This window comes from Notolabrus celidotus, chromosome 4, assembly GCF_009762535.1.
Source record: "Notolabrus celidotus isolate fNotCel1 chromosome 4, fNotCel1.pri, whole genome shotgun sequence".
NCBI classification, from domain to species: Eukaryota; Metazoa; Chordata; class Actinopteri; order Labriformes; family Labridae; genus Notolabrus; species Notolabrus celidotus.
In genome coordinates this window covers 958,507-983,958 of record NC_048275.1, presented here as the reverse complement: position 1 = coordinate 983,958, position 25,452 = coordinate 958,507, and the positions used below count along the sequence as shown (strand labels likewise).

The 25,452-nt window shown below is 44.5% G+C and overlaps 1 protein-coding gene across 1 annotated transcript in view; it reads left to right on the top strand.

The window, feature by feature from the left end:
- The first annotated feature begins 448 nt into the window (after positions 1-448).
- unc5b (unc-5 netrin receptor B) overlaps positions 449-25,452 on the top strand; it is a 98,837-nt gene continuing 73,833 nt past the window's right edge. The window contains exon 1 of the mRNA XM_034681226.1: positions 449-1,116. Within this exon, the coding sequence (XP_034537117.1) occupies positions 1,029-1,116 (88 nt within the window). The 5' untranslated portion in view covers positions 449-1,028. The remainder of the gene's footprint in view (positions 1,117-25,452) is intronic.

Here is a 25,452-nt window from a genome sequence, read left to right as displayed (position 1 = left end):
TGGACTGCTGTTAGAGACTGAAGAGGAAGCTTTCCACAGAATATTCATATGAGCTGAAGATATCAAGGATTTACAGATAATGAGTTTACATGGGTTTATTTGTTTAGATAGATAGATAGATAGATAGATAGATAGATAGATAGATAGATAGATAGATAGATAGATAGATAGATAGATAGATAGATAGATTAAAAGAAGGAGGTAATAAAGTGAGTCTTGTTGAATCCGGAGCGTCTCCACTGTGCGCTCTAGGGTCCGGGTTTTCTATCTCTCCCCTCCCATCTCTTTCCTCCTCTCCTCTCCTGCTTTACCTTCACTTGTTCAGCCTTCGCTCTGAGAGGAGGAGGAGGATGGTGTGTGATTGGCCAGACGGGGACTGGTAGTCCGGAGGCTGGCATTGTGCTCCGCGTAGATCCCCGTGTTCTTGTTTACACCTTTCGGACCGGGGTCGAGGTAAGACGCACACGGGGACGGAGCAGACCCGGGAGTCCAGTCTGCAGTGGACGTGCCTACCTGACAGCATCTCCCCGAGGTACTTACTCTGAGAGTTTGTCCTCGCTGGGAGTCGGACTCTCTGGTTGAATTCTTTCTTTCATCCAGATTTGAAATGCGTCAAACTTTTTGGTGACTTCTCGCGGAGCCCTCTGCGCTCATGGCTGCCAATCAAGCAGGTCTCACGCGCTGCTGGAAAGGATATCTATGAGGAATAGTCCCGAGACAGTGTTCGTGTTTCTCCACAGTGTGTGAAACCATATGGAGCTCTCCAAACTTTGATTACGCGCGGAAATTACACCCCTGCAATCTTCCTCGGATTGACGCGCTGCTCGCTGATGGATGTGTTTTTCAGTTTGTGTTAAAACAGAAGAACAACGACTCTCAACATCAGAGACTGGACTAATCATTTCAGTGGTTTCTGGAGAAGTCTCTCAGGGGGGCAGACTCTTTTGGAAAAGAGCCACTCGTTGTGTCACCGCAGGTTAGGCTGCGTGGACAAGCTGGGACGTTTCGCGACGACATAGCCGGAAAAGATGCTCTCTGCTCGGGCGCAGCGTGACCCAGGTCTCGCTCCTCTGGTTCTCCTGCTCCTGGTCGGGGGATATGTCGTGTCTTGCATGGGTGAGTTGACTTTTACCTTTTTATATCCTACATTATAATTCAAACACTGATGCGCACAGACACCCATAGAAAAAGTCTTATTTGATTATATTACAGGGTTCCCACTCTTTCCCAGAGATCATTCTCCAGGACATGTTCAGTGATGATGAAGCTGGTATATGACAGTCTAAATGGAGTTCCTAATTTAGTTCCTAAATAGTCTCATATGTTCCTCTCAGTGGAAGTCTACATTGAAAGACATGCAGTCTATGGCTATCCATGAAATCATCTCTTACATGATTAAAAATGATGGTAAATTAATTATAGAATAATGCAACCACAGATGGACAGCACTTCACTTTATTAGTGCAACCAAGTAACAATGATGGGCAACATCTCAGCTTCTCTTTTCTCAAAAAATATAAAATGAGCAAAGTAAAAAACAAAAGAGCCAGCAAAGGACTCTGGAAGCTTCCTTACTGAAATAAATAAATACTAATACTAATCAGAGGATCAGAGCATTAATGACCTAAATAGATCTGAATGACAGAAATGCACAAATGTTGAATGGGGGGTGTTTTTTTTAACCTTGTCAGGTCGCACACAGTCATGTTGGAATCATTTTCCAGGACATTTGACTTTTTCTCCCATTTTCCAGGTGTTCTCCAGTACTGGAAAACTGGTCAACTGTTTTCCAGGTTTTCCAGGACGTGTGAGAACCCTGTATTAGTTTACACAGATCAGCTCATCCACACACACACGGGACTCCACTGTTAGACTTTTCACTGTGTCACGCCTCGAGGACACATCAGGCTTCAACTTTTGCTTCATGGGAATTAAAAAGTAATGCCTGGGATTATATTGCATTCCTATAACAGTGCAGAGGGCTGAGGTCGCCTGCTGATCTGCACTTTTTTTCACACACGGCAGTCTCCAGCCTTACAGTAGCTGGATCCGAGCTCAGAGCTCAGAGCTCAGAGCTCTCTTTTCTACTTGGAGCGGAAAAATCAAACTCCCCCGGTGCGCTGGGAGTAATTAAGGTTTTGCTCCATGCCTTCTTGGCCTCTCCAGAAAGAAACAGCTTTATGAAAAGTGAGACAGAGTGCTAGAAGTGCTTCGAGGAAGGAGGTTCTGTTAAAGAAATATTCCTCATTGTGAGATGCTCAGTCTGAATTTAGTGACTCCTGTTCTTTGGTGTACAAGCTGTTACAGACATATTGAAAACTCCCAGCCCATGCATGAAGCTTTCATACTCTTTATTAATCTTTATTTTATCAGATAGTTTCTCCTTCGTGTGAACAGAGCAGGCTTTGATCAGTGGAGTGCCCTGAATGAAGGCCTTCAAAGACTCTAATGGAGATGAAATCACTTTGGACACAGGGCAGGTCACTGTGGGTGAGCTGATGAGACAAATCCTGGACATCAAGGTGACACTACCTATCTCTGGTGTAATATTTATGATTAAACTCAGCGTGGCCCGGTGCAGGTACTCCAGCCTGGAGTGTTCCCTCCCCTCCCTTCACCACATCAGATTGAAATACAACCCAGAAATCTGAGGGTTTAGTGGATTGTGGATTAAGCTCCATTTACAGTAGAAAAAAAGAACAGTGCTCACAACAATGAGTGAGACCACTCCAGAAAAAAGAGCTCACCTCAAGTGAAGAAGTCAAGAGGACACGGTGACTGACTGTCCAGGTCTGAGGACGGTTCTTCAGAGGCCAATAAGAGCCCTGTCATACCTCCCCAGGTTCTCCTGTGTGTGTGCGTGTGTGTGTGTGTGTGTGTGTGTGTGTGTGTGTTATTCCCTGAACAGGCGGAGCAGAAAAGCAGCTTACGTTTATTAAAAAATGTGGACCATTCTGAAATCCTTGCATGAGAAATGAAGGAACACTGATATAAAAACAGTTGAGGATTGAAGTGAGGTCCTGCTCAGGGTAGCAGAGCCAAGAGGAGGGGGACACCATGCAGCGGGACAATAGCTCAGTGTGCCCCAGTAAAGTCTGCAGAGTGAGGCAGATATATTTAGGGGAATGCATGATGAGACAGACAGATTGCATTTATCTTCTTTCCCTTTGTGTGTGCACCTTTCCTCCTCCACCACCACCTCCCCTCAGATCCCTCCTGTCTCGCTCTGTGGCTGCTTTGTGAATGTGCTGAGCTCACGTTTCTGCTGTGGTGCTCCTCTCTCTGTGTGTGTTGACACACACATTAATTACCCAGACTGCCAGGAACACTTGTCTGGAGTAACTACCCTGCCGTCCACTGCTGCTCTGTGTCATCATTAATGACTTCATCAGAATCAGAAAACAGATATCCTGGAAGTGATTGTGACACTTTGGGATTAAACAGAGGCGACCAGGTTCCCAGTCTGAGCTCTGAGGGGTGGGGGGGGACAGGAGACCAGCGTCCAGACTGGGAGGTCAAACTTGAGAAGAGCGAGGGTGACAGTAGTGGAGGAGCAGTCGAGTGTTCAGAGTTAGGGAGCGTAGCATGTCAGACACTCCCATAGAGAGCCGGATGAATAGTGACACTCTTTTCTGGAAGTGCTGTCTCATTTGTGCCAAGTGTGGGAATCCTGAAACACCAGGACTCACATTCTTGGGTGTTATGTATGAGCCTGTAAACTGGAATATTTGTCGCTGTGCTCTGCGGTTTGGTCGGGGGGGACTCTGTAATTTTCCCACAGCTCAAGTATAAATTTTAGATGCATGACAAGAAAGGAATGTGACAACGACGCTCACCTCAAACAAACACCGAAGGAGATCTGGCTTCAAAGACGCTCAACAGATTGAGACGTCAGATTAGATTAAAGAGTCTCTGAAACATGTAGTCATAACAAGAATGCTGCCAGGCTGTTGCATCTACAGAAACATGGACAGGTGGTTGTACACAATGATAAATAAGCAGGCAGACAACCCTCTTTGGGCCAGGCCACAGGCCAGACTAGTTCCTCAGGCGAGTCCTGCTGGCAGACCAGACCGGGCCACATTCTGTCCCGGAGCAGTGCATTAGTTTTATGGCCGTCAGGCGGCAGGGGATGGTATCGCTGGCCAGCCGCTGCCCTCTCTGCTGTATTATTCATACGTGCAAAGTGGTCTTTGTTAATATTTAAAGTGTGCTTATGATGCTCAAAATCTTGACATCAGAGACGGCTAAGGAGGAAGAAGTGGGAGTGGAACAGCTGCTCCGCTCCCATTGGTGTAACTGACCTGAGCGGCTGCAGGGGGTAGTGAAGGGTTTTAGGGTACCAATAGGCATTTATAGAGACTGGATAAAAGAGTGGCAGTTGGAGCAAGTGTGCCAATTGCATCCGGGGGGGGGGGCGCTGCAGAGGATGTGGGTGAACCAAACAAGGAGCGGGGTTACGCAGGGTAATGCTATCCTCCTGAAAGGAGAGGAGGAAAAAAAACAGAACGAGGTGATGGAAGAGAAATGAATCTGAGAGAGACACATTGAGATAGATTGATCTCGGGGCATGGCTTTTAAATATCCTTTATGAGAAAAGAGCAGAGAAGAAAACTCCATAGCCGTGGCATTCAAGCGTCATTAAACCTCCGGCTAGGGCCAGAGAACGAGGCGGTGTGTGAGGAAAGGGATACGTGGAGAAGAAGGAGAGGATGCAAGTGATGTGCAGCAGTTTAAAGCAAGCAAAGAAGAAGAAGGAGAAACGGCGGTTAGGAGGGAAGGATGTTGTCGAGGAGGGAAAGTATAAAAGAGACGCACAAATCCACCAGGGGGATGCTTTTATTAAGGCTCTTATCGATGGAGAGAGCTCACAGTATTAAGAGTAGACATGTTTAATGCTTTGCCAATACTGTGCATGTTAGCCCAGACCATAAATCTGCAGCAAGCAGAGAGGACTCAGTAGGAGGGCGACGCAGGGAGGTAAATGGAAGAGGGAGCTGACTATAAGGAAAGAGAAGAAGAAGAATGAGCAGCTGAGGAAAGTTTCTGCAGAGATTGGCAGACTTGAGATGAATGTCGTTTTAAGCACAGGTCATTATTCCCCTCTTTAAAGGAGATATGTTCAGGCAGTGTTTAAAATCTCTGCTTGTAATGATTAAATCAATACCACAGAGCCTGCCAACTAATTCTCTGTGTTGGTATTTAAAATGAGTACAAATATACTGTTGATGATGATGATCACCCAGTGAAGCTATTTCAATATTTCATTTAATCCTGTTCTGTTTATCTCACAGCAGATGGTCTCTCCTACCTGTGTGCCTTCACATCAAACACCATCAAATGCAGAATGTTTCAATTCAACACAAACATTCAAAGCCGTTCATGTTTGAGATTTAAATTGTTTTCGGCTGAGCTATCTGTCCCAAGGACAAACTGTTTTTTTAATAGTAATCTTAAAACTCATTTTATTCTACTGATGACCTCAGAGGGAAGACATCTCTGCAGAAGACTTGAAGACACACAGATTGCATTTTCAAGTTGAGTTTAAGAAAAGTTTAAGGCTGTGGACAGATTAGGGGGGCGGATGGATGGACCTGGGAGTGGAGGAGGGAGAATTTGGATAGCAGATGGGAGCCATGTTGCCTCTGGGCGGGCAGGTCGGGGTACCCCCTGCCCCTCCATCCTGCCCCTGCGGGGGGAGATGGGTGGGGCAGACAGGGAAACAGGAAGAAAACCTCTGTGGGGTTCCATTGTGCTTTAGATGAATAGGAGACTCCAGAGAGCCTTTTTTCTGCCCCCTTTGTGTGGGGTAAAGGGGGGCAGCAGGAGAACACACACACACTCTGAACTCATTCACAACTTCACAGGAGCTACACTCGCTTAGAAGTGAGTGTGTGTGTGCTTCGTGTGTAGAGGTTGCATAACCTTTCATGCACAGGTGAAGATTGCATGTCGTGGTTTTTTGTTCTGGGAAGCTTTGAAGGTAAAACTTTGCAGGATAGAAGTGGAAGATGTTCAACTGCAGGAAGAGGGAGGAATCCAGGCTGGGTGACTGAAGCTCACTCTAAAAGAAGTCGGTTGAATTGAACAAAAGAGGAGGAGAGGAAAATGTACACATGCATTTTTGATGCTATTCTAGTTTTTTAAAGGCAAACACTTTAAGAAATGACAATCAAGTCTCCTCAGTCCTCTAACTGAAGGAGTGTCAGCTGCAGTGTCCCACAGTCAGACACGTCTCCACATCAGGGGTGTCGCACCAATCTGGATCTCACAGTCAGATGAAAGCATTCACAAACTTCACTTTGTAGGTTTACTAACCTATAACCACAAAACTTTAACAACTCATTCACTCCAGTTTTGCCAAATATGTCTTCATGGGTAAACAAGCAGTCCCTAATCTTGTAATACACCTGAGATCCAAGGCGTCCCTTCACCAAACAAACCCATCTGTGTTTTTCAAAAGGACAAAAAGCGCAGCGTGTTGTATTCTGGATGTAAACAACACTTTATTGTGTGTTTCTTTTTGGCTTCCCTTGAATCAGGAAAGAAAACACATTGTATTGGCAACTTGCTTTTCTCTCATGGCTCTCAGTTTGAAGTATTTACCTTGAAAGAAATGTCAGAAAGTAACTCTGCTCTTTGGATCGTTGTGTAAATGTTGCTGAGTTTAAAGCAAAGTGATGCTAAACTGGAAGAGCTCTCCACACAAGCTGTTTCACCGTGAAGATCCCTGATTCCCCCAATGATTGATATGCTAAGACGTGCTCAGTGACATCTGACATCTGAAGTACTCCCCCACCCACACACACACACACCCACACACACACATGCAAAACGGAGCCACGTCCCCTGATGAAGAGGTAGCATTAAATGGAGAAAGACCTGCTGGGTTACTCTGGAGGAGCGAGTGAGCCAGTGCAGGAATTTTCATTTAAGATCTCAGCAGCACTCTGAGCATCGTGACCAATAGGATCAGGATTCACTACAGGGGGTCACGCCAGACCCCGACCAACCCCCCTTCCCTTAGATAAACACACACACACACACACACACTTGTGGTAAAAGTGTTTTGCGTTAGATCAGAGGCAGAGTCTGAGTGTGATTGGCTGTGCCGTGGTCCAGCTCTCTGCGTGTGTCCTCTGGAGATAAAAAAAAGAGGTGGTTTTCCAGGCCGAGCAGATTCTCCTCATCTTCTTAGCAGAGGCTTTTTTGTCTTGAAAACACAGTTGAGCCAAGTCCACTCAGAGCTTAGACCACAGGCAATCTGTTAATGCCTGTTAGAGTCTGCCATGTGGGCCAGGCTAACTGGAGGGAACTTCAGCTTAAAGTGTGTTAATAATACACTTTCCATGGGGAGGGAGGAATATGCTGCATGAGAGGAGGAGATGCCAGTTTGTGTTATATTGTCTTCCTTTTGTGAATTTGTCATGCGACGCTACATTCCCCCAGATCCACATGAATAAGTTGCCGTCACTTGTCCCCATTTCCCCTTCCTTCTCCTCCCATCTCTTGATAGTCTCATCAGGCGTATTTATAGCTTTATAGTCTCACATATACCGACCTCTGTCATCCATATCTCTCTCACTTCATCATTTTTTCTTCTTCTATCCATCTCTCTGCCATCAGAGTTTGGGAATTGCTCTTTAGAAGGCAGTGTGAGGAATCCCATTTCTCTGAGTGTGACGCTTATTAGGGTCCCATCTGCCCTCAGGGCTCTTGTGAATACAGGGTTGGGGTGTGTGTGTGTGTGTGTGTGTGTGTTTGGGTTGTCGTGGGTTAGGTAAAGGAGGGGAGCGAGGGGAGCTTTGTCATGCCTGTGTGTAAATGGATGTGGGTGCCACTCGGGGCTTGCGCAAGGTGGGATTGGGGGGGGGCTCTTAACACGGCGGAGCACACGGAGCAGCTGGTGTGTCTAAAGTAGGGGAATGACACACAGACCTCCCCGGAGAGACGGGCGGATTGAGCGAACGTGTGCATATCTCCGCCTGAGAGAGAGAGAGAGAGAGAGAGGGAGGGAGCGGAAATGATCCTGCGTCCTTCTGTCTGCATGGCAGGCAGCTAGGCAACAGCAGGACTTTCAAACAACTTACAATTTTTTCTCTCCCCCTCCCTTATGTTTCAAATCAAGGCGAATGATGCTTAATGAGTGTGTTTGTGAGTGTGTGTGTGGCGTTGGGGGGGGGAGGATTGTGGAGGATTGTGGAGGATTGGTGATTGGCTGCATGTCAGCGGTGAGTTGCTGTGTTATTTAATGTAGTGACTGACATGGAGTTAAAGCAGCATGTCCGTCTCTTAAGCTCTGCTGTCCGTGGTGGATGGAGCTGTGATTGGCACTTAATCAAGGGTCAACGAGGGCAGGCTCAGATCCGTCCTCTCCTCGTCTGTACTTTCTTTATCTTTCTGCTCCTCTACTCTGCAGCTTTTTAAAAAAGGTCCACTTTGCAGTATCTCCCCTTATCCCCAAAACATATGCAGACACATACAAACACGCACAGTGGGAGCAGTAATCCTTTTTTCTGCTCAGATACTCTTGGATCACAAGCACAGCAAAGAGAAGAGTGAAAGACTGAGATCTGCCCTCATCCACCCTTTAATTCCTCCGCCCGTCTTTAGCTGCAGGACTTAATTCTCCTTCTCTGGAGTTTTTGACCGGGAGCCTCCAAACTCTCAGCACAGACTCTGTTCCCGCCTCAGATGCAGGTCTTAATCAAGGACTGACAGGCTCCTTCTTGGCCCCGTTTGTGAGTGTGTGTGATGGGTGCACGCTGATGGGAAGCCGGCATTACTGCTAAGGTATTACTCTCTTTTCTGCATGGGTCACAGTGGGGTCGCACTCCCAGTCCCCAATCAGCACTCGGCTCTTGCACACACCCATCTCTGGCACTCTGGCAGCGGGTCTGATTGCACAGGAGGAAACCTGGTTTATCCTCCTGGTTCAATCCCCGTGCCAGGTGTAGGAAGTCTGCGCCGCACAAAACGCCACCAGGCATCAGCAGCTGAAGAGTTAGGAGTCATTTTAAATGTGAGGCAGCACGACAGCGACGTCTGCTCTAATGTGGCAGATGTACCTGCATGTAATTAAGGTTAGGTTTATGTGTATGAGCTTACACACACGTCCAGTGAGTCAGCGGGTGTGTGTTTCAAGCTTCTTACCTGCTGCTGACCAGATGGGCCCGGCGCCCGACCTCAGGCTCACCTCTCCTCGCCACTCCGCTTAGATTAGCTGAGCAGAGCTAAAGCAGTATAATGGACACATCAGCCCCCCCCCCCCCTTCTGCAACCCACAATCCTGCACACACACACACACACACACACACACACACACACACACACACACACACACATGCACACTCATAAAGCACTTGTACGGCCTTCATTCGTCACGATGGATTTTTGGATGACGATATGCTTCTTGTGCATTTGTGTGTGTGTGTGTGTGCATGTGTGCATGTGTGTGTGTGTGTGTGTAGCTGGTTGGCCTGCTGTTTATGGGGATTATGAAAGCAGATGGACAGCCATGCTGACTGGTGAGGGTTCATTAACTCTGGGTGTCTCTGCTCTGCTGCTGTTGCTCAGCTTCACTTGCTCCAATCCCCTCAGTCACAAAGAGATAGTGTGTGTGTGTGTGTGTCTGTGTGTGTGCTTGTCATTGTAAATGTGTGTGTATCAGTACAGCAGGTAGAGAAAGCACCTGACTCAAGCAAAGGACAGCCTTATAGACGTTATTGATCAGGGATAAAGTGCCAAATGTGAGCTTGAGCTCCCCGTGTGATTGGTTTATGTGGCAGCGCTGCGGCAGCCGACACTCTCTCATTTATGTGTTCTCTGACATCATTACACTTAGTCCCTACCAGATTGACATCATTTGTATCAAAGCATTTGTACAAAGGGTTTCAAACATAAACAGCAGCAGGAGAAGCGTGTTTCATGTGTCCATACTCATGAGTTAGCGTGATGCAATATGTTCAGCAGAGGAGCGTTTCAGAGGCGTTTGAGCGCTCTGCCAGGGGAGATGAATGGGTATAGTTATAGTGGGTCATTAAACACAGAGAGGTGTCTCTGTGTCTATAGCTTCACCTTCACGCTGCAGCCTCCTGCCCTCCTCTTCCACGGCTTAATAAAAGAAACACGGATCACACGGGGGGGACGGACAGACAGACCTGTGGAGAGCCGAGCAGACAGACAGACGGACCGGCAGATTCCAGGGCAGATGGGTAGTTTGAAAACCCCTCAGGAGCCGGGCGCCATCACACACGTAGACAGAGAGGCAGTCCGTCATCCGGCGCCACCGTGCATGGCAGGGATGTGACCAGGAGTAAGAAACTCAATTATGATTATTATAATTACTATTATAACTGAAGTCCACTGAATGTCAGAAGATAGTTTAAATTGCTCATCGTTGTTTCCTTGCTGCCCAAGGTGTTGCCTTTAAATTGCCTGTTTTGTCAAAGCTGGAGTCCCAAACCGAAGATAATTACTGCAAAATGACACAGAAGAGAAACAAAAGCTGCAGATTCACTCATTTAGAGCGCCGGAACGGACCAATGTTTGACATTTACGCTTGGTGAAACGTATTAAAAGAGTGGTGCCTCATTTTAGATAATAATGCTGTTTCCCTTCCATGACATTTTCTAACTCAGACTTCTACACAGATGAAAAGCACAAACTCTAACGTGTTATTAGTGTCAGTTACTTCTGGACGCACAGGCCAGCCGTCTCTGTGTCCTGCATTGGACTAAACTAACAGACCAGCAGCTTCAGATGAAACAGAAAGACAGAAGTCCTCTGTAAGGCAAGGCAAGGCAGCTTTATTTATATAGAACATTTCATACCTGAGGGCAACTCAATGTGCTTTATATTAAAACATTCAGACAGGCATTAAAGAACATAATTAAAAAGACAAATATAATAAAACAGAAAAGCAACATTAGAAATATATTAAACATTAAATTTTAATTTAAAGTGAGTTAAAATAATCTAAGATAGGAAGGCAGTGTTAAATAAAAAGGTCTTAGTCTTTGATTTTAAAGAGGTGAGAGTTGGAGCAGACCTGCAGCTTTCAGGGAGTGTGTTCCAGATATGTGGAGCATAATGACTAAACGCTGCTTCACCATGTTTCCTTCTGACTCTAGGGACTGAAAGCAGACCAGGACCTGAGGACCTCAGAGGTCCAGATGGTTCATACAGTAGCAGCAGATCAGCCTAAACCATTCAGGTCTTTATAAACCATCAGCAGGATTTTAAAGTCTATTCTCTGACAGACAGGAAGCCGGTGTAGAGATCTAAGAACTGGAGTGATGTGGTCTACTTTGTTGGTCCTTGTTAGGACTCGAGCAGCAGCATTCTGTATGAGCTGCAGTCCTCTGATGGACTTTAGGGAGTCCTGTAAAGACCCCGTTACAGTAGTCTAGTCTGCTAAAGATAAATGCATGGAGGAGTTTTTCTGCATCCTGCTGAGACATGAGTCCTTTAATCCTTGATATATTCTGAAGGTGATAGTAGGCTGACTTTGTAATGGTCTTAATGTGACTGCTGAAATGAAGGTCTGAGTCTAAGACTACACCAAGGTTTCTGGCTTGGTTTGAACATTTCATCTGTGCAGATTGGAGCTGAGCAGTAACCTTTAACCTTTCTTCCTCCAAAAACAATCATTTCAGTTTCTTCTTTGTTGAACTGAAGAGAGTTCTGACTCATCCAGTCATTGATGTGTTTGATGCATTTACTCAGTGTTTGTATGGGACTATAATCCCCTGGTGATATGGTGATGTAAATGTGTGTGTCATCTGCATAGCTGTGGTATTTTATGTTGTTGTTTCTTATTATCTGACCTAAGGGGAGCATGTAGATGTTGAATAGTAGAGGCCCCAGAATGGATCCCTGAGGTACTCCACATACGATTTTCATCCGCTCAGATGTGTATTTACCTTTAGACACAAAATAGTCCCGGTCTGTAGTAAAGTCAGTTAAGTCTTTTTATAGTCGATGAACCAATTAATCAAACTTCCTTTTTACTTGATGAAGTAACACCCTTTAAAAGAGTGCAATGATTAAAGCTGCATTCACACATTCACCACACTCCTTCAGATTTAAGAGGTGAGCTGTGTGTCTGGATTTCTCTGCCGGCCTCCTGGTAAAAAATTCTGCAAGAAGTCTGTGTGAGCGGTTGTTGTGAATGCTGATCCTCTTTTCCACTCACTGCTTGATGCTGTGAATTCATCCAATGACACGAAGCTTTGATAGAAAGGCAGAAACTTTCAGTACAGCATCGGCCTGCCACCGTGAATATCCTGTAAACATAAACACGGTCGTTCCTCCTGAATCTGGAACAGTAGAAAGTTTCTGGAGCAAAGCAGGCTGTCCTGAGATTATCTGGAAAGTGTGAAAAGGACTTTGTGTGATGTTATTGTCTTCCTGACACCTGATGAAGGAGCAGCGTCACATTAAACCTGTTTTTCTACATTTTTCCTCTATTGTGTGAAGTCTGGATGTGCTGTGATTTTCAGGTATTCCTTCAATCATCTAAATATTTATTTATTTATATTTTAATTCATTTACTTATTCAATTATGTATTTATTTAGTTAGTTAGTTATTTAGTTAGTTGATTGGTTTATTTTATAGGGACAGTATAAATCACACAGTGCAGTGACTCTGATGTTTTGGGTAGAGGTTAATAGTATTGCTAGTTTCCAGCTCCTGTCTCTAGTTAGTAAATTAAAGTAAAAAAAGAAAGAATAAAATCAATCATGTGACTATTATCTCATCTTAAAAATATATTTCTTGATTCTTTAGTAACTTTATTTTAACCTCAGACACTTCAGAAAAATGCTGACTCATGCAACTATCAGAAAGTTCAGTGTGTAACTCCTTTGAAAGATGAGTTTGCATCTTTGCAAGATAAAGCTACCTAAATAACATCTGTTCATTCTTTAATGTATTGATTTATAGGAGCAGGTTCAACAATCAGCTCTTTATTTAAGCTTTGTAACTATTACTTTGTTCAGAAGCTCCTTTCATTTGTCAGTTTAACTGGATAGGCATCATCAAACTCAAATCTTTGAACCCCCATTTTAATTGTTCAGAAAAACAAATAAAGCTGCTGTAAATGTTAAAATGTTCTTTGTGTGTCTCACCCATTCACCAGCCAGAGAGCTTTCTGGTTTTATGCCCCTTAACTCTGAACTCTCTTCCTCTGGACATTAAAACGGCCGAACCTCTGAGTGATTTTAAAATAAACTAAAGACTTACATTTTTAATCTGGCTTTTAACTTGGAGTCATTATTTTTAACCCTGGACTGCATAATTATAATCACTGTTTTAAAAACATGTATTTATTTATCTCATCATTTTAACTTTTTTGTTTTTCATTAATTTTACTGAATTGATTTTATTTTGTATTTTCAATATTTTATTTATGATTGTCTTGTATTATTTTAGCATCTCTGTTCTTTTGTGAAGCACTTTGGGCTGCAGGCTTAAATGTATAAAATGTGCTACATAAATAAAGTTAAGTTGAGAATAAACTAGGCCACTTTCTTCACAATAAACCCCTGAACAAAGCAAAAACAGAGAAAGAAAAGTGTTCACTCAAATACAGCCGCCTCCAAAAGTCCTCCTTTGCAAACAGTATCCTGAAGTCCAAACAGAAATGTCCTCAAAAACTACAACAACCAAATGTTGTCCAAGAATCAATGCATAGTGGAAGAACATATTAGATAGGAGAGCAAGAGAGGGAAGGACAGAACGACGTGCACAAAATCATGTCACGACCTGGAATCAATCCTGTGAACCTGGACTCCCTGCTTCCCCTCCTTATATCCTCACATTTCTCTTACTAACATATCTTTAATAAATGTGCAGAGTCACAGAGTCATAGGTCTCTCTCTCTCTTTGTGTCTGTGTGGTGGAGCACTACTCAAACATCCCTTGATCACCTTAGTTTAACCTGCATAGAGAGATCAACAGGTGCTTTCCCAGCATCGGTCCCATGCAGCTTTTTAAGAGTAAATAACACCAGAGATGGGGAGTGTTGTAGTTTGACGGTGCTGAAGGAACAGATTGGACTGCTGCTCTTTAGACCTCCTCTGAAGAAGTGAGGCGAGCAGAGTATGAATGGCATGAAGGAAACAGAGCACTTACGTGTGGCTGTCAGCTTCCACCCACGCCTCCATCAGGAGTGTGTGTTTGTGTTTGTGTACGCACGCCTATGTACTGGTGAGTGTGTGTGTGTGTGTGTGTGCTGAGATGCTGTCGCTAACGGCGCACTACTTTCTGCTCTTGTGAGCCGGAGTTTGTGAGTGACAGTTATACAGCGGTGTGGAGTGTGTAAATCTCTGTCCCTCAAAAGCTCTCAGCAGTGGGCCTTACATTAGCACAACAATTTACACATCTGTCCTGAGGGCGAGGAACTGGCAACTCTGAGAATAATGAAAGCTTCAGTCAGAGACAGCCAGCGTGTGTGTGTGTGTGTGTGTGTGTGTGTGTGTGTGTGTGTGTGTGTGTGTGTGTGAGAGAGAGAGGGAGAGGAACCAGGGGAGGTGGGTGAGTCTCTGTAAACAAGAGACAGACGAGGTTTATTAAAACCCCACCACCACTCACCGTCCCTTTGTCCTTCTATCCTCCGTGTCCCTCACCTCCTCTCAGTCAGAGGAGCGATTACATGCCTCTGTCTCTCTCGTCTTTCATCTCTCCCTGTGAAGAGGAGAGGAATGAAGGCCCTGGCTGGCGTGTAATTACAAAGAGAGATCCTGGATGAGGGCGTCTGTCTCCATAAACAAAAAGAAGCCACCCCCCCTCTCTCACCACCCCCCTCTTAAATACCTCTTGATAGGTGCAGATCTAAAAAAGAGACATTAAACTGCCTTTGATCCAGAGCGGGGCCCTCGTCTTTACCTGCCACTTATGGAGGTCTAATAAGTACCATCACAGGTCTATTTATTTCATTAGAGGCACTGACACTAACATATGCGTGGAGCGGCTCCAGCACCGTGGGAATGAAATACTCAGCTCCTCCATTCATTTCAAGCACGGACTCATAATCATGACACATTTACAGGCCGCTGTTCCAATCGCACCCATGAGTCATATCACTGAATGATTATGAAGGGTGGATTTTTATGGACTTACATTGGTATTGGCTCTACCTCTAATTGGCCCAAGGCATATTTGCATTCTGGGAAGGTAATAATGACGCTCTTTGGAGGCACTTTAAACCACAAAGTCATTGCACTCTGACTTAATCCTGCTCATGGAAGTGCTGATGCCTCCAGATGGCTTTTTCACTGAGTGTGATGCGGCTGTTTTGTGTGTGTGTGTGTGTGTGTGATTGTCACTTTCTCAATACTTTGGGAATATCTGAGGTGCTCGCCGTGCCACAGGTCTCCTGTTACTCGTTTAGGTATTCTAATGTTTTTATTGCCTCATATTTCTTTCTTGCAGCGGATGAGAAAATGCAAAACAAGCTGGGTAATATTGCACGCTTACATAACACAGAAGTAGGTGCTGAAGCTGACTGTTGTCAACAATCTGGTGAGGAAGTGTTGTGAGATACTCAAGGTTATTTCCTTTCATGTAGATTTCATTTATATATTACAGCTGATACAAACGGCTCCTCCTGGGCTGCAAGGAAAACACATCATAAGACGGGCAGAATGTTTTTAATATAAAGACACAGACTGACATAATAATGATAATAATAACTGATATTTATACAGCAGCTTTCAAGAAACCCAAGGTGGCTTCACAGGGTCAGGTAGGGGGTCTGGGGGGTAGGTGGCCTTGAGGAAAAGGTGTGTTTTGATTGCTTCTTTGAAAGTGTCCAGGGTTGGGGCGCTCTGATGTCTGGAGGGAGAGAGTTCCACAGAGTAGGGGCTGCCACACTGAAGGCTCTGTCCCTGAAGGTCTGCAGCTTAGTCCAGGGGATGGAGAGGAGACCCAGGTCTGAAGACCTTAGGTTCCAGGATGGAGTGTGTTGGTGGAGGAGGGGCGAGTGCATGCAGGGATTTGTAGGAGAGGAGGAGGAGCTTATGCAGTACTTACAGGGAGCCAGTGGAGGTGCATGAGAGTGGGGGTGATGTGCTGCCAGGGCTTGGTGTGCGTGAGAACCCTGGCAGCTGAGTTCTGCATGTATTGGAGCCGGTCCAGGGCATTGCTGGGTACCCCGAACAGGACTCCAATGCAGTAATCCAGCTGGGAGGTTATGAAAGCGTGGATGAGGGTCTGGGCAACTGAATCAGAGAGAGATGGACGCAGACAGGAGATGTTCTTGAGGTGGTAGAAGGCAGACTTTGTGACAGATTTGACATGCACGGAGAGGGTGGAGTCAAGAATGACACCCAGGTTGTGGACTCCAGGAGATGGGGAGATGGAACAGCCATCCACATGGAGGAGGAGATCTCCTTCCTGAGCAGTGGCTCAGGGGCCACAACCACGAGCTCCGTCTTTGTACTGTTGAGTTTGAGGAGTTTAGATCTCATCTATGACACTTCATCCTCTCAGTGGAGCTTAAAGAGGCAGGAGTTCTGCTGAAGCTAGCATGCACAGTGATTACAAGGCCAGCATGATACGAGGAACGCATGTGTTTGAGTTTTTAATGTTTGTCTGCTGCTCTTCATGTTTTATGCAGACCTGTTTTCAACCGGTTTCTCCTGAATCCAGGATAAACCCCAAAAAAGTAAAACCTGCTCATGCTGAGTGAGAAAACATCGCTGGAGCACGTCAGATCCTTCTCTTATTTCCTGTGATGAATCCAGACTTTAGAGAGGCTTTAACATGAACGCTCAGGTTGTGATAGTGATGACATGTTGATGTGTTCTGCAGCTCGTATGATTACAGAATGAAACTAAGGTATTAAAGGAAGATAGGTTCCTCACATAGTCACATATTGTGCATCCAAGCATGTCCTAATAGAGCTTCTATGTTTGACGGATGTGTTGAGTGAAGCTATCAGAGGTCACATCATGTAGTCTGACACTCTGCAAAGGTCACAGAGGTCAAGCAGTTTCTGTTTGAGTCCTGGAGTCGGCCTGAATGTGTTTAACGTGTCTTTTTACTCGTGTAAATCCGCCCCCATTCTAGGAGACTTAACTGTTTCTCTGAACTCTCTGGGAGATGAAGTGAGCATTCTGGTGCAGCTCAAACAGACCTGGCGTCAGACAATAGGCCGAGGTCTTCTATTGCACTTAGCTGAGGCTGCTGAATGGACTCTGAATAGACCTGGAGTGGTGCGGCCACGCAGCTGCCGGACAATAGCCGGCTCAGCAGAAAGGCTGACGCTGACCTCGAGGTCTGCTCCGGGCCCTGTCCTCTCTGATCCCTGAACCCTCGGCTCACAGAGTCAGCAGCAGGAAGGCCACAATGAGAGCCGGCAGTAATTCCAGAAAATCAACTAAAAGCACAGAGCTGTGAGAGTGTTTGCTCAGAGGAGCTGCATAAAGGAGGAGGTTCACACTGTGAGGAATGTTGCTTTCTTGCATCTGTTGCAGAATGCAGAAGAGAGGATCAACACTGCTCTTTAGCTTAGCTTAGCTTAGCACAAGCACTGGTAGCAGAGGTAAACACCTAGCTTGGCTGGTCAAAGTTAAAACAGTCATCCTCACACAAACAGAAGGAGTGATGATATAAAGGACAGTTAGGTGCTTTGAAATACTGCAGCCTGATGTCGTGACTTCTTCAACTCTTGGTTTGGGTTGTCAGACGCCCAAATGTCAAACTGGAACTTAAATACGGACTTCCTCTTCTTAGGGGCATAAAATCAGTGTGACACTGCTAGAGGAGCAGAGTTAAACCTTGCACTGGATTCAGTCTTTATTCAGGTCTGTCTGTGTCTCTGGTTTTAAAGCAGTGAATCATCCTCTCATAATTCCTGCGTGTCCCCGTCGTTCATATTTTAAAGCGCCCTGCGGTAGGTATTGTGTTGACATGTTGATTTAACCTTCCACTTGCACTCACTCAAATGGATAATGGGTTTATTGGGTTATCTGGGTCTCTGCCTAACTGGGCGGTGATAGTTTTAATAAATCTGGATGTACTCCATTTGGCTTTGAGACTGAAATGTTCAGGAATCCTTCGCCCTGAGGGAAGCTCTCTTTGTTTGAGCAGACAATAGGAAGCATTTTATTCTCCTTTAATAATAGCAACCCTCTGAGCTTCAGACGTACTCTCATTCCCCAAAATAAACACCATCTAACACAAAATCAAACACAACTTTACACAAATCCCACCATGAGGAATAAAAACATCCCCGCACAGACGACGCTGCTCCCCTCCCTGTGTTTGATCACAAGCGGCCTCCCCTCCTCCCTCTTTGTGTTTATTCTGGGGATTATTGTGACCTAATCTCTTTAGAGCATAATTCAGATTAGATTTTGTGTTATTATTATTGCTATGTCCATTCCCTACTGCCCTGCTTGGATTCCCTGCCTGCGCCGCGCTCCTGTGTTTGGAAAATTGATTAAAACTGCTGACCGCTGCCCTAGATAGCACAGGCTGGGGAGAGTGGATGGAAAATAGATGCAAACACAACTGATACTGTGCTGCATATTCCAAAAACATGTACTTTTGAATAGATCAGTGCAGGGATACATGCTCAGCAGCTCCGTTTCGTGCACACATTGTGCACAGATCTGCATCAGAACAGCAGGATTCCCTCTCATAAATGTTAAACTGTGCACTGAAATGCAAGATCTGCATCAGCCAACCAGTTAGAGTTTGCTTTTAAAACTCAAACAGCCATGAAGAAAACATACAACCCACATTCTCTGCTAATTACCAGCAGCAAGAGTCTGTGTGTGCAGTAAAAGCTGTGTCTCCATCTGTGTGTATGAGCCGCAGTATCAGCCTGAAAGTTGCTCGACAAAGCATTGATATGCAGACGTCATGTTTAGTCTGCAATTCAAGATAGTGTTTAAGCACCATCTGCCTCATACTCCTGTGCCTGAGCTCAGGAATCTGAACCAGAGAACCCTTGAATAAATTACAGCCGCGCGTAAAAACCACACTGAGTGCAGAATATAAAAACACAGTTCCTCTCCTTGGATGTGTTTGGAGCACAGAAACTCAGAATGATCGTGTTTTATCCATTTCAGGCTCAAATATCGTCTTCCTTTATTCAGCCGTGTGACAACCGAGCCAAATGACAGTGAGTCAGAACATGAAGTCTCCTGCTTTCCTCTCCAGCAGGATTTGTTGCCACTCATTTGTTAAGCTCAGAAGAGAAAACATCCTCAGTAATGGCTCTTTTCCACTACACAGTTCCAGCCCTACTCTGCTGGACTTGACTGGACTCTACTCGGGTTGTGTTGAGTTTCCACGGGCGCGGTACCTCGTGTCAGATCCCAGTTTTTCGTACCTGCTCTGCTCTGGTTCCAAGCGAGCTGAGCCGATACTAGAAGGTGGCGGACTGCCTGCAATGTCTCGCCGCCTGCAGCCTTCTTTTGCTTTCCTCCCTCCATGCTTTTCCCTTCTCCATGTCCTCCATTGTTTGGGATTGTTGGGTTTGTGTTGTGTTCAAAATGACATGAATGCAGTTTTGAGGCCAAATTCAACCTGATCCATGTCTGGTCAGTCTCTGATCCATCACAGCTCCAGATCTGATAGGTTTCTATTCTAGTCAATGTGTTAACTTCCACTGGATCCGCTCCGTTGCGTCCCGGCTGCGTCTCTGATCCAGCAGGTCTGAGTCCTCCAGATCAGATACACAAGACTTCCATTTGTCCCGGATGCCGGAGCACGTCGCATCAATCTCAACAGAGCAGATGGAGCGGGACAGGAAGTCAGGTTTCACCAAAACCAAATGAAAACATCCGGTTAATTTTCAGAATAAAACACTCTGTGTTATCACCAGATCGTATTTCACTTAACTACAACAACAAACCAAAGTCATGATGAGCGGAGCCAGGCCTGGAGTCAACAGGTCAGAGGTTTTCAGAGGACCAGAAAGACAACATGGATGAGGAGAGGAGGAGGAGGAGGAGGAGGAGAATCCTTGATTCAGTGATTACAGCGGGAAAACCTTGGTCTCATGACTCCAGCTGTCCGGAGGTCCTACTCCATGACGGATGAGAGAGCACAGAGCAGGACCGAAGCTGATGCTTTGGTTTTGTGCAGAAAAAGGATGCCACATGCACACAAAAAAGGAATGCTGTTAGTGGACACAGGCCCTTATTGTTTTTTATTTACTCTGCATTATAAACAGATAAAAATACCAGGAATACGTTTAAGCTCAAGTACTGAGCCCTTTTTTAAAATACTGAGCAGTAAAAGTTCAGATATCTGAGTAAGAAGTAAGCTGTAAAGGTAAGGACCAGAAAGACAACATGGATGAGGAGAGGAGGAGGAGGAAACCTCAGTCACATGACTCCAGCTGTCCGGAGGTCCTGCTCCATGCTGCGTTCTGAAAACACAACTGGTGGGTGTTGACGGACAAGAGAGCATGGAGACGGACCGCAGCGGATGGGAGACGGACCGGACACAGATCTGGTGGAAGTCCTGTGTTGCGCAGCAGTTTTGTGCAGCTGTTAGACGACCCCGCCCACCATGAGTCTGTACTCGGGCTGGTGGAAAAGGAACCCAAACTGAGTAGAGTCGAGTGGAGTAGTGCTGGAACTGTGTAGTGGAAAAGAGCCTTAAGTGTATTTACAGAAGAGAAGGATGAAAGTGAATTGCCATAGTAAGCACCTACATTCACCTTTCACAGGCCGTGCAAAACATACACCCCAAGTCCCCGAGTCCCAGAAATGCATGACCTGCACTTCACATCGCTCCTGCGCTCCCCTCCGCTTGCTTGTTTTTCTCAATTAAGATGAATTATAGAATTGCATTGGGGAGCAGGGACAAGGAGCGCTTATTGTGCTGCTACCCCGAGGCACTCAGTCAATGAGTTGGAGAGAGAAACAGAGTGCTGTGGATATTTTTGGTCTCAGTGCCTAACACCCCTCAGACTCCTAATGGACCACACCATGTGCAACTTAAACCATGTGCCTGTACATGTGTATGGGAGGAGGAGAGGAGGAGAGGAGACCAAAGGAGGTGAAGCCTGGCTTTATTGTTTATATGAGGAGCTGGAGGAGATGAAGGAAGTGAGACAGAGGAGGCGTAAGGGGGCTCTGTTTGTGCTGGCTGCTGGAAACTCAGAGATTGAGCAGGCTGCAGTGTACATTTCATTACTCTGCTCTCCTCCAGAGGCTCAGGTGTGTGTCGCAGCTCCTTCACAGAGCGCCCGATGATTAGATGAGCTGCACCTCGGTAAATGGATGCTATTGATCTCCACACCTTGTTATGTGGACCACCTCAGAACACGATGAGTCCAAGACAAGACAGCTTGATGAATGTAACGCTTCTCCAAAAATTGCCTCTTCTGCTCAGCTAACTTTCTGGCTTTTTCATCTTCACACTCATTAAGTGCACAGGTAGCCTGGCTTCTCTCAGTCCACTCTGCTCCCCTGTGTGCCTCTGCCCCCTCCTGTCCTTGTTCTTTATTTGCTCCTCTGATCGCTCGCAGTGTCTCTGCAGCCATTAAAAAGATTGCAGATTGTGTATTGTGTATTAATGTTCTGGTACTTTTAGGAGTTTAGGAGTTGATAATAATTCATGAAAAGAAAACACTGATGTGAGCCTCTGTGCCTGGTAATTAAATTCAGATTGTGCTCTGATGTTTTCCTACACGCTGATGCAGAGTAGTTCACTCTCTGGATCAGTGGGGCCACCTGTGAGGAGCCTATCACAGGCCGGGGTGAGATCAAGGGTCAGAGAAATGTGAAGCCGTGCCAAAGGCAGGGCGACCTTTCAGCGGCGTGTGCATTCAGCCTTGATTACTACACTTGTTTTATCCGTGTAGCGTGAGGTCTTAGTGCAGCAGAACCATCAAGATATTATAATATTAGGCAGTGAAGCCTGGAATATGGAGTTAACAGAGGGCTGTGACCTCTGACCCCCTGATTTATGCAGGATCATTTCCAGCGTTATGTTGACATAATGAGGGCACCACTGTGATAACAGAGACCTCAACATGAATACTAAATATGATCAACACTGAGAACACTGGGATTGGCAAAGTGTGCATTGTGACTGATGAGACATTATTCTCAGACTGGGGGATGATGCATGTCAGAGTTTACTCCCTCAGCTGTGTTTGTATCAGACAAAGAGAGGTTGTAATGATCCTGAATTTGCATGTAGCTTCTGTTATTTTAATGAAAAATATCACTCAAGGCTTCCTGCTACTTACCAGTAGAAGGGGCTTTGAGTAAAAATGTTAAAAAAATACACATACACTGCGTGCACAATTATTAGGCACGTGAGTGTTTTTGTGAATATGTTAAAAACTATGTTAACAGTCGTTTTCAAATTTGTGAAGAAGTCAGATAGTGAATATATTTCTCCAGCTGTGTGGTTAAAATGAAGCTTTTTGGCTGTATTTTTAAATAAATGCAGAATCTGCAGAAATGAGCGTGACACATTATTATGCATGTTGGTGATAAGAGCATATAACTTGTGAAAATTAAGAACTCGCCTCATGAACTGGCCGGCCTGCTCACCCCATCTCAACCCGACTGAGAACTTGTGGTCAATAATAAAGGAGATAATTTACAGTAATGGCAAGAAATAGAGCTCAAAAGAGTCTCTTTGGAAAGCCATATAAGGTACAGCTCACAGAGTCAGCAGAGAAGTCATCAGAAACTAGTTTACAGTGACCTCTGACCTCTGACCTCTGACCCTCACTGAAAGAAAAGGAGGTTATATTGGACATTAGAGAAACACTTTAGATTTGAAATGTTTTATTTTGTAACAAATGAAAAGAAAACTGTTGTTTTTCTTGAAGTTTGAATACAGTTTTATGCTCTTATCACCAACTTGCATAATAATTTGGCACGCTCATTTCTGCAGATTCTGCATTTATTTAAAAATACAGCCAAAAAGCATCATTTTAACCACACAGTTGAAGAAATATATTCACTATCTGACTTCTTGACAAATTTGAAAACCACTGTTAACATAATTTTTAACATATTCACAAACATACTCACATGCCTAATAATTGTGCACGCAGTGTACATGCTTAAAAACATTGACTTTCTGAGGAAGAATGGACAAAAATGTGGGAGTACCATTGGAAGTGTAGTAGTTTGCATATATGGAGGGAATACAGCTGGAAAGCTTGATAAGATATTTTATAACACCCTCACAGAAATCCCCCCCCCCCACACACACATGTTGGAGAGCTACAGTTATGTGGGACTGCCCTGTTATCAATGACTATTGGAGAAAGATACACATTGCCATACAAGATATTTTTGAAGGTGTTCTGCCTCTTGAAGTCAAGATGTTGTATTTTGGGATGATACCTCAAGATTGGTTGAAAAAGGAAAAGTATCTAATGAACATTCTGCTGGTTGCAGCTAAAAGGCTTTAACCAGGAGCTGGTTGACACAGGAGAGCCCAACTCTAAAGGGAGGGATGGACATTACAGCATGGAACAGACTGTGGCACTTGTTAATCATAAATCAGAGTACTTCACTGCTAACTGGAGGCAATGGGTTCATTTTGTAACCCTCCATAGACTGGATTTTATTTTCACAGCTTATTAGTTTTATTGTATATTTGAAGTAAAGAAAAGAATACTCCCTTGTTGAACCTTGTTTAGTTTCTGTTATGTTGTTTTAATTCATTTGGTATATATGTGATTTTGAAGTTATGATGTGGAGAATGTAGAGATGATGTATAAACCATGGAAGTGTTTAATGCAACATTTAAATAAAAAGTAGATTAGTTAAAAAAACAGACTTATCCAGCATTGTAGGTTTGAGGCAGTTTACAGTAAATCTCAGTCATATTTTCAGACGTCAGACTTTGACAAGCAGTCCTTTGAATTTTGTACACAAGTTAAAGAACACTACTTTCTAAAGTGGGTTGCATAAAGCCCAGAGGAGGAGTGTGACTCTGTAAAGAGCTAAAAATTCAGTTTTAAAGATATAAAAAATTGACTAGCTGCCACGGCCGTGCCCTTTGAGTATTATACATGAGATTAATAACTTTTTTAATTCAGGGTTGCTTCCAGCCTTACACCAAATTTAAAGTGGTTTACATTAAACACCCTGGAGGAGCTAAATGTAGTGTGGCAGTTTTTCCCCATTTTTGTTTAATAAAATCACAATGGTGGGCCTCCTGTTTGGGTTAACACATGGGTCCAAGAGACTTTTTTGTAGGTCTTAGCATGATAAATACGCCTACCAAGTTTCAGAGTTTTAATCTGAACATGCTGCGGGGGCTTCATTTTTTAAATTGTGTCGGGGGCGCCACTGAGCCATTCAGCCATTCAGCCATACTCACTGACAAAACCCAAATAAAACTTCTAATTTATCCACTGGGCTCAAGTCTACCAACTTTAAGACTGTTCAAGTATGTTAAGCCCTTGAAAAAAACACTTCCTGTGTCACTCATCAAACTTGATAGTAAGGTGAGGTGAAGGTCTTAATCAGAAGGTATCTGATCGATCGTGAGTGGAGTTTGGCCAATGAGACAGGACTCAGCTGATAATACAGAGAAGGAAATGAATCTAAGTTGAAGGATAGGTAATAATAATACAGCTTTAGAGGGGTTATAATAAACATCAGGACACAACATTCATATTTTAATTATGGGAAGTGTTTTTGCTAATTAACCACCAAAGAACCAGCATGGAAATCTAATTTAATCATGTCTATGATTGTTTATGTAAAATACAAACTGAATCATTCATTGAGTGATTAAAAGATACAATCACAGAAGAAGGCATTGTGAATATGTATTTTAATGCAATGGAAAAAACTTTCTGGACACATTTCAAACCAAAATGTCCAAAATATTCAATGTTGCATTCAATAAAAGGAATAAGAAAAAATTATATTTAAAGCAGAAAATGATCTGCTAGAGGAACGTGCATGAAGTTAAAGCAAGCAAAAACACATTGTTAACTTATCATGAAAATATGATGCTTCAAAGTGAATTTAGAGATAAAGGGATTTTCTTGTAATGGGAGTTCTTCGTGGGATGTTGTTGTCAGTTTCTACCCCTGATTTTTTAAAAGGAAAAGCTAAGCTTTTTCTCTTATTGATTCACTGAGGGCAGATGAAGCGATGTAGAGTGCTCAGTATTAACTAATCCCATTCACACACAATCACGCACCGCTGGTTGTGCACGTTGGAGCAATGTGGGGGGTTCAGTGTGGTGCCCGAGCACACCTCTGCATGTGAGCTGCAGGAGCTGGGATCAAACCAAGCGGCAACCTCCGGTCTCAAACGATGAAGCCCATGTGGAAGTGTTATAAACTGCAGTTCATTGAGAATCCACTAGAGGCTGGCTGCAGAAACACAGGAAACCACATAGACATGAATGGGAAAAAGATGATCTCTGCAGCATTAATAAACATGTTTACAGCCTGGTTCAAAAAACGGCTTGGCCCTAAGATGCTGACCTCT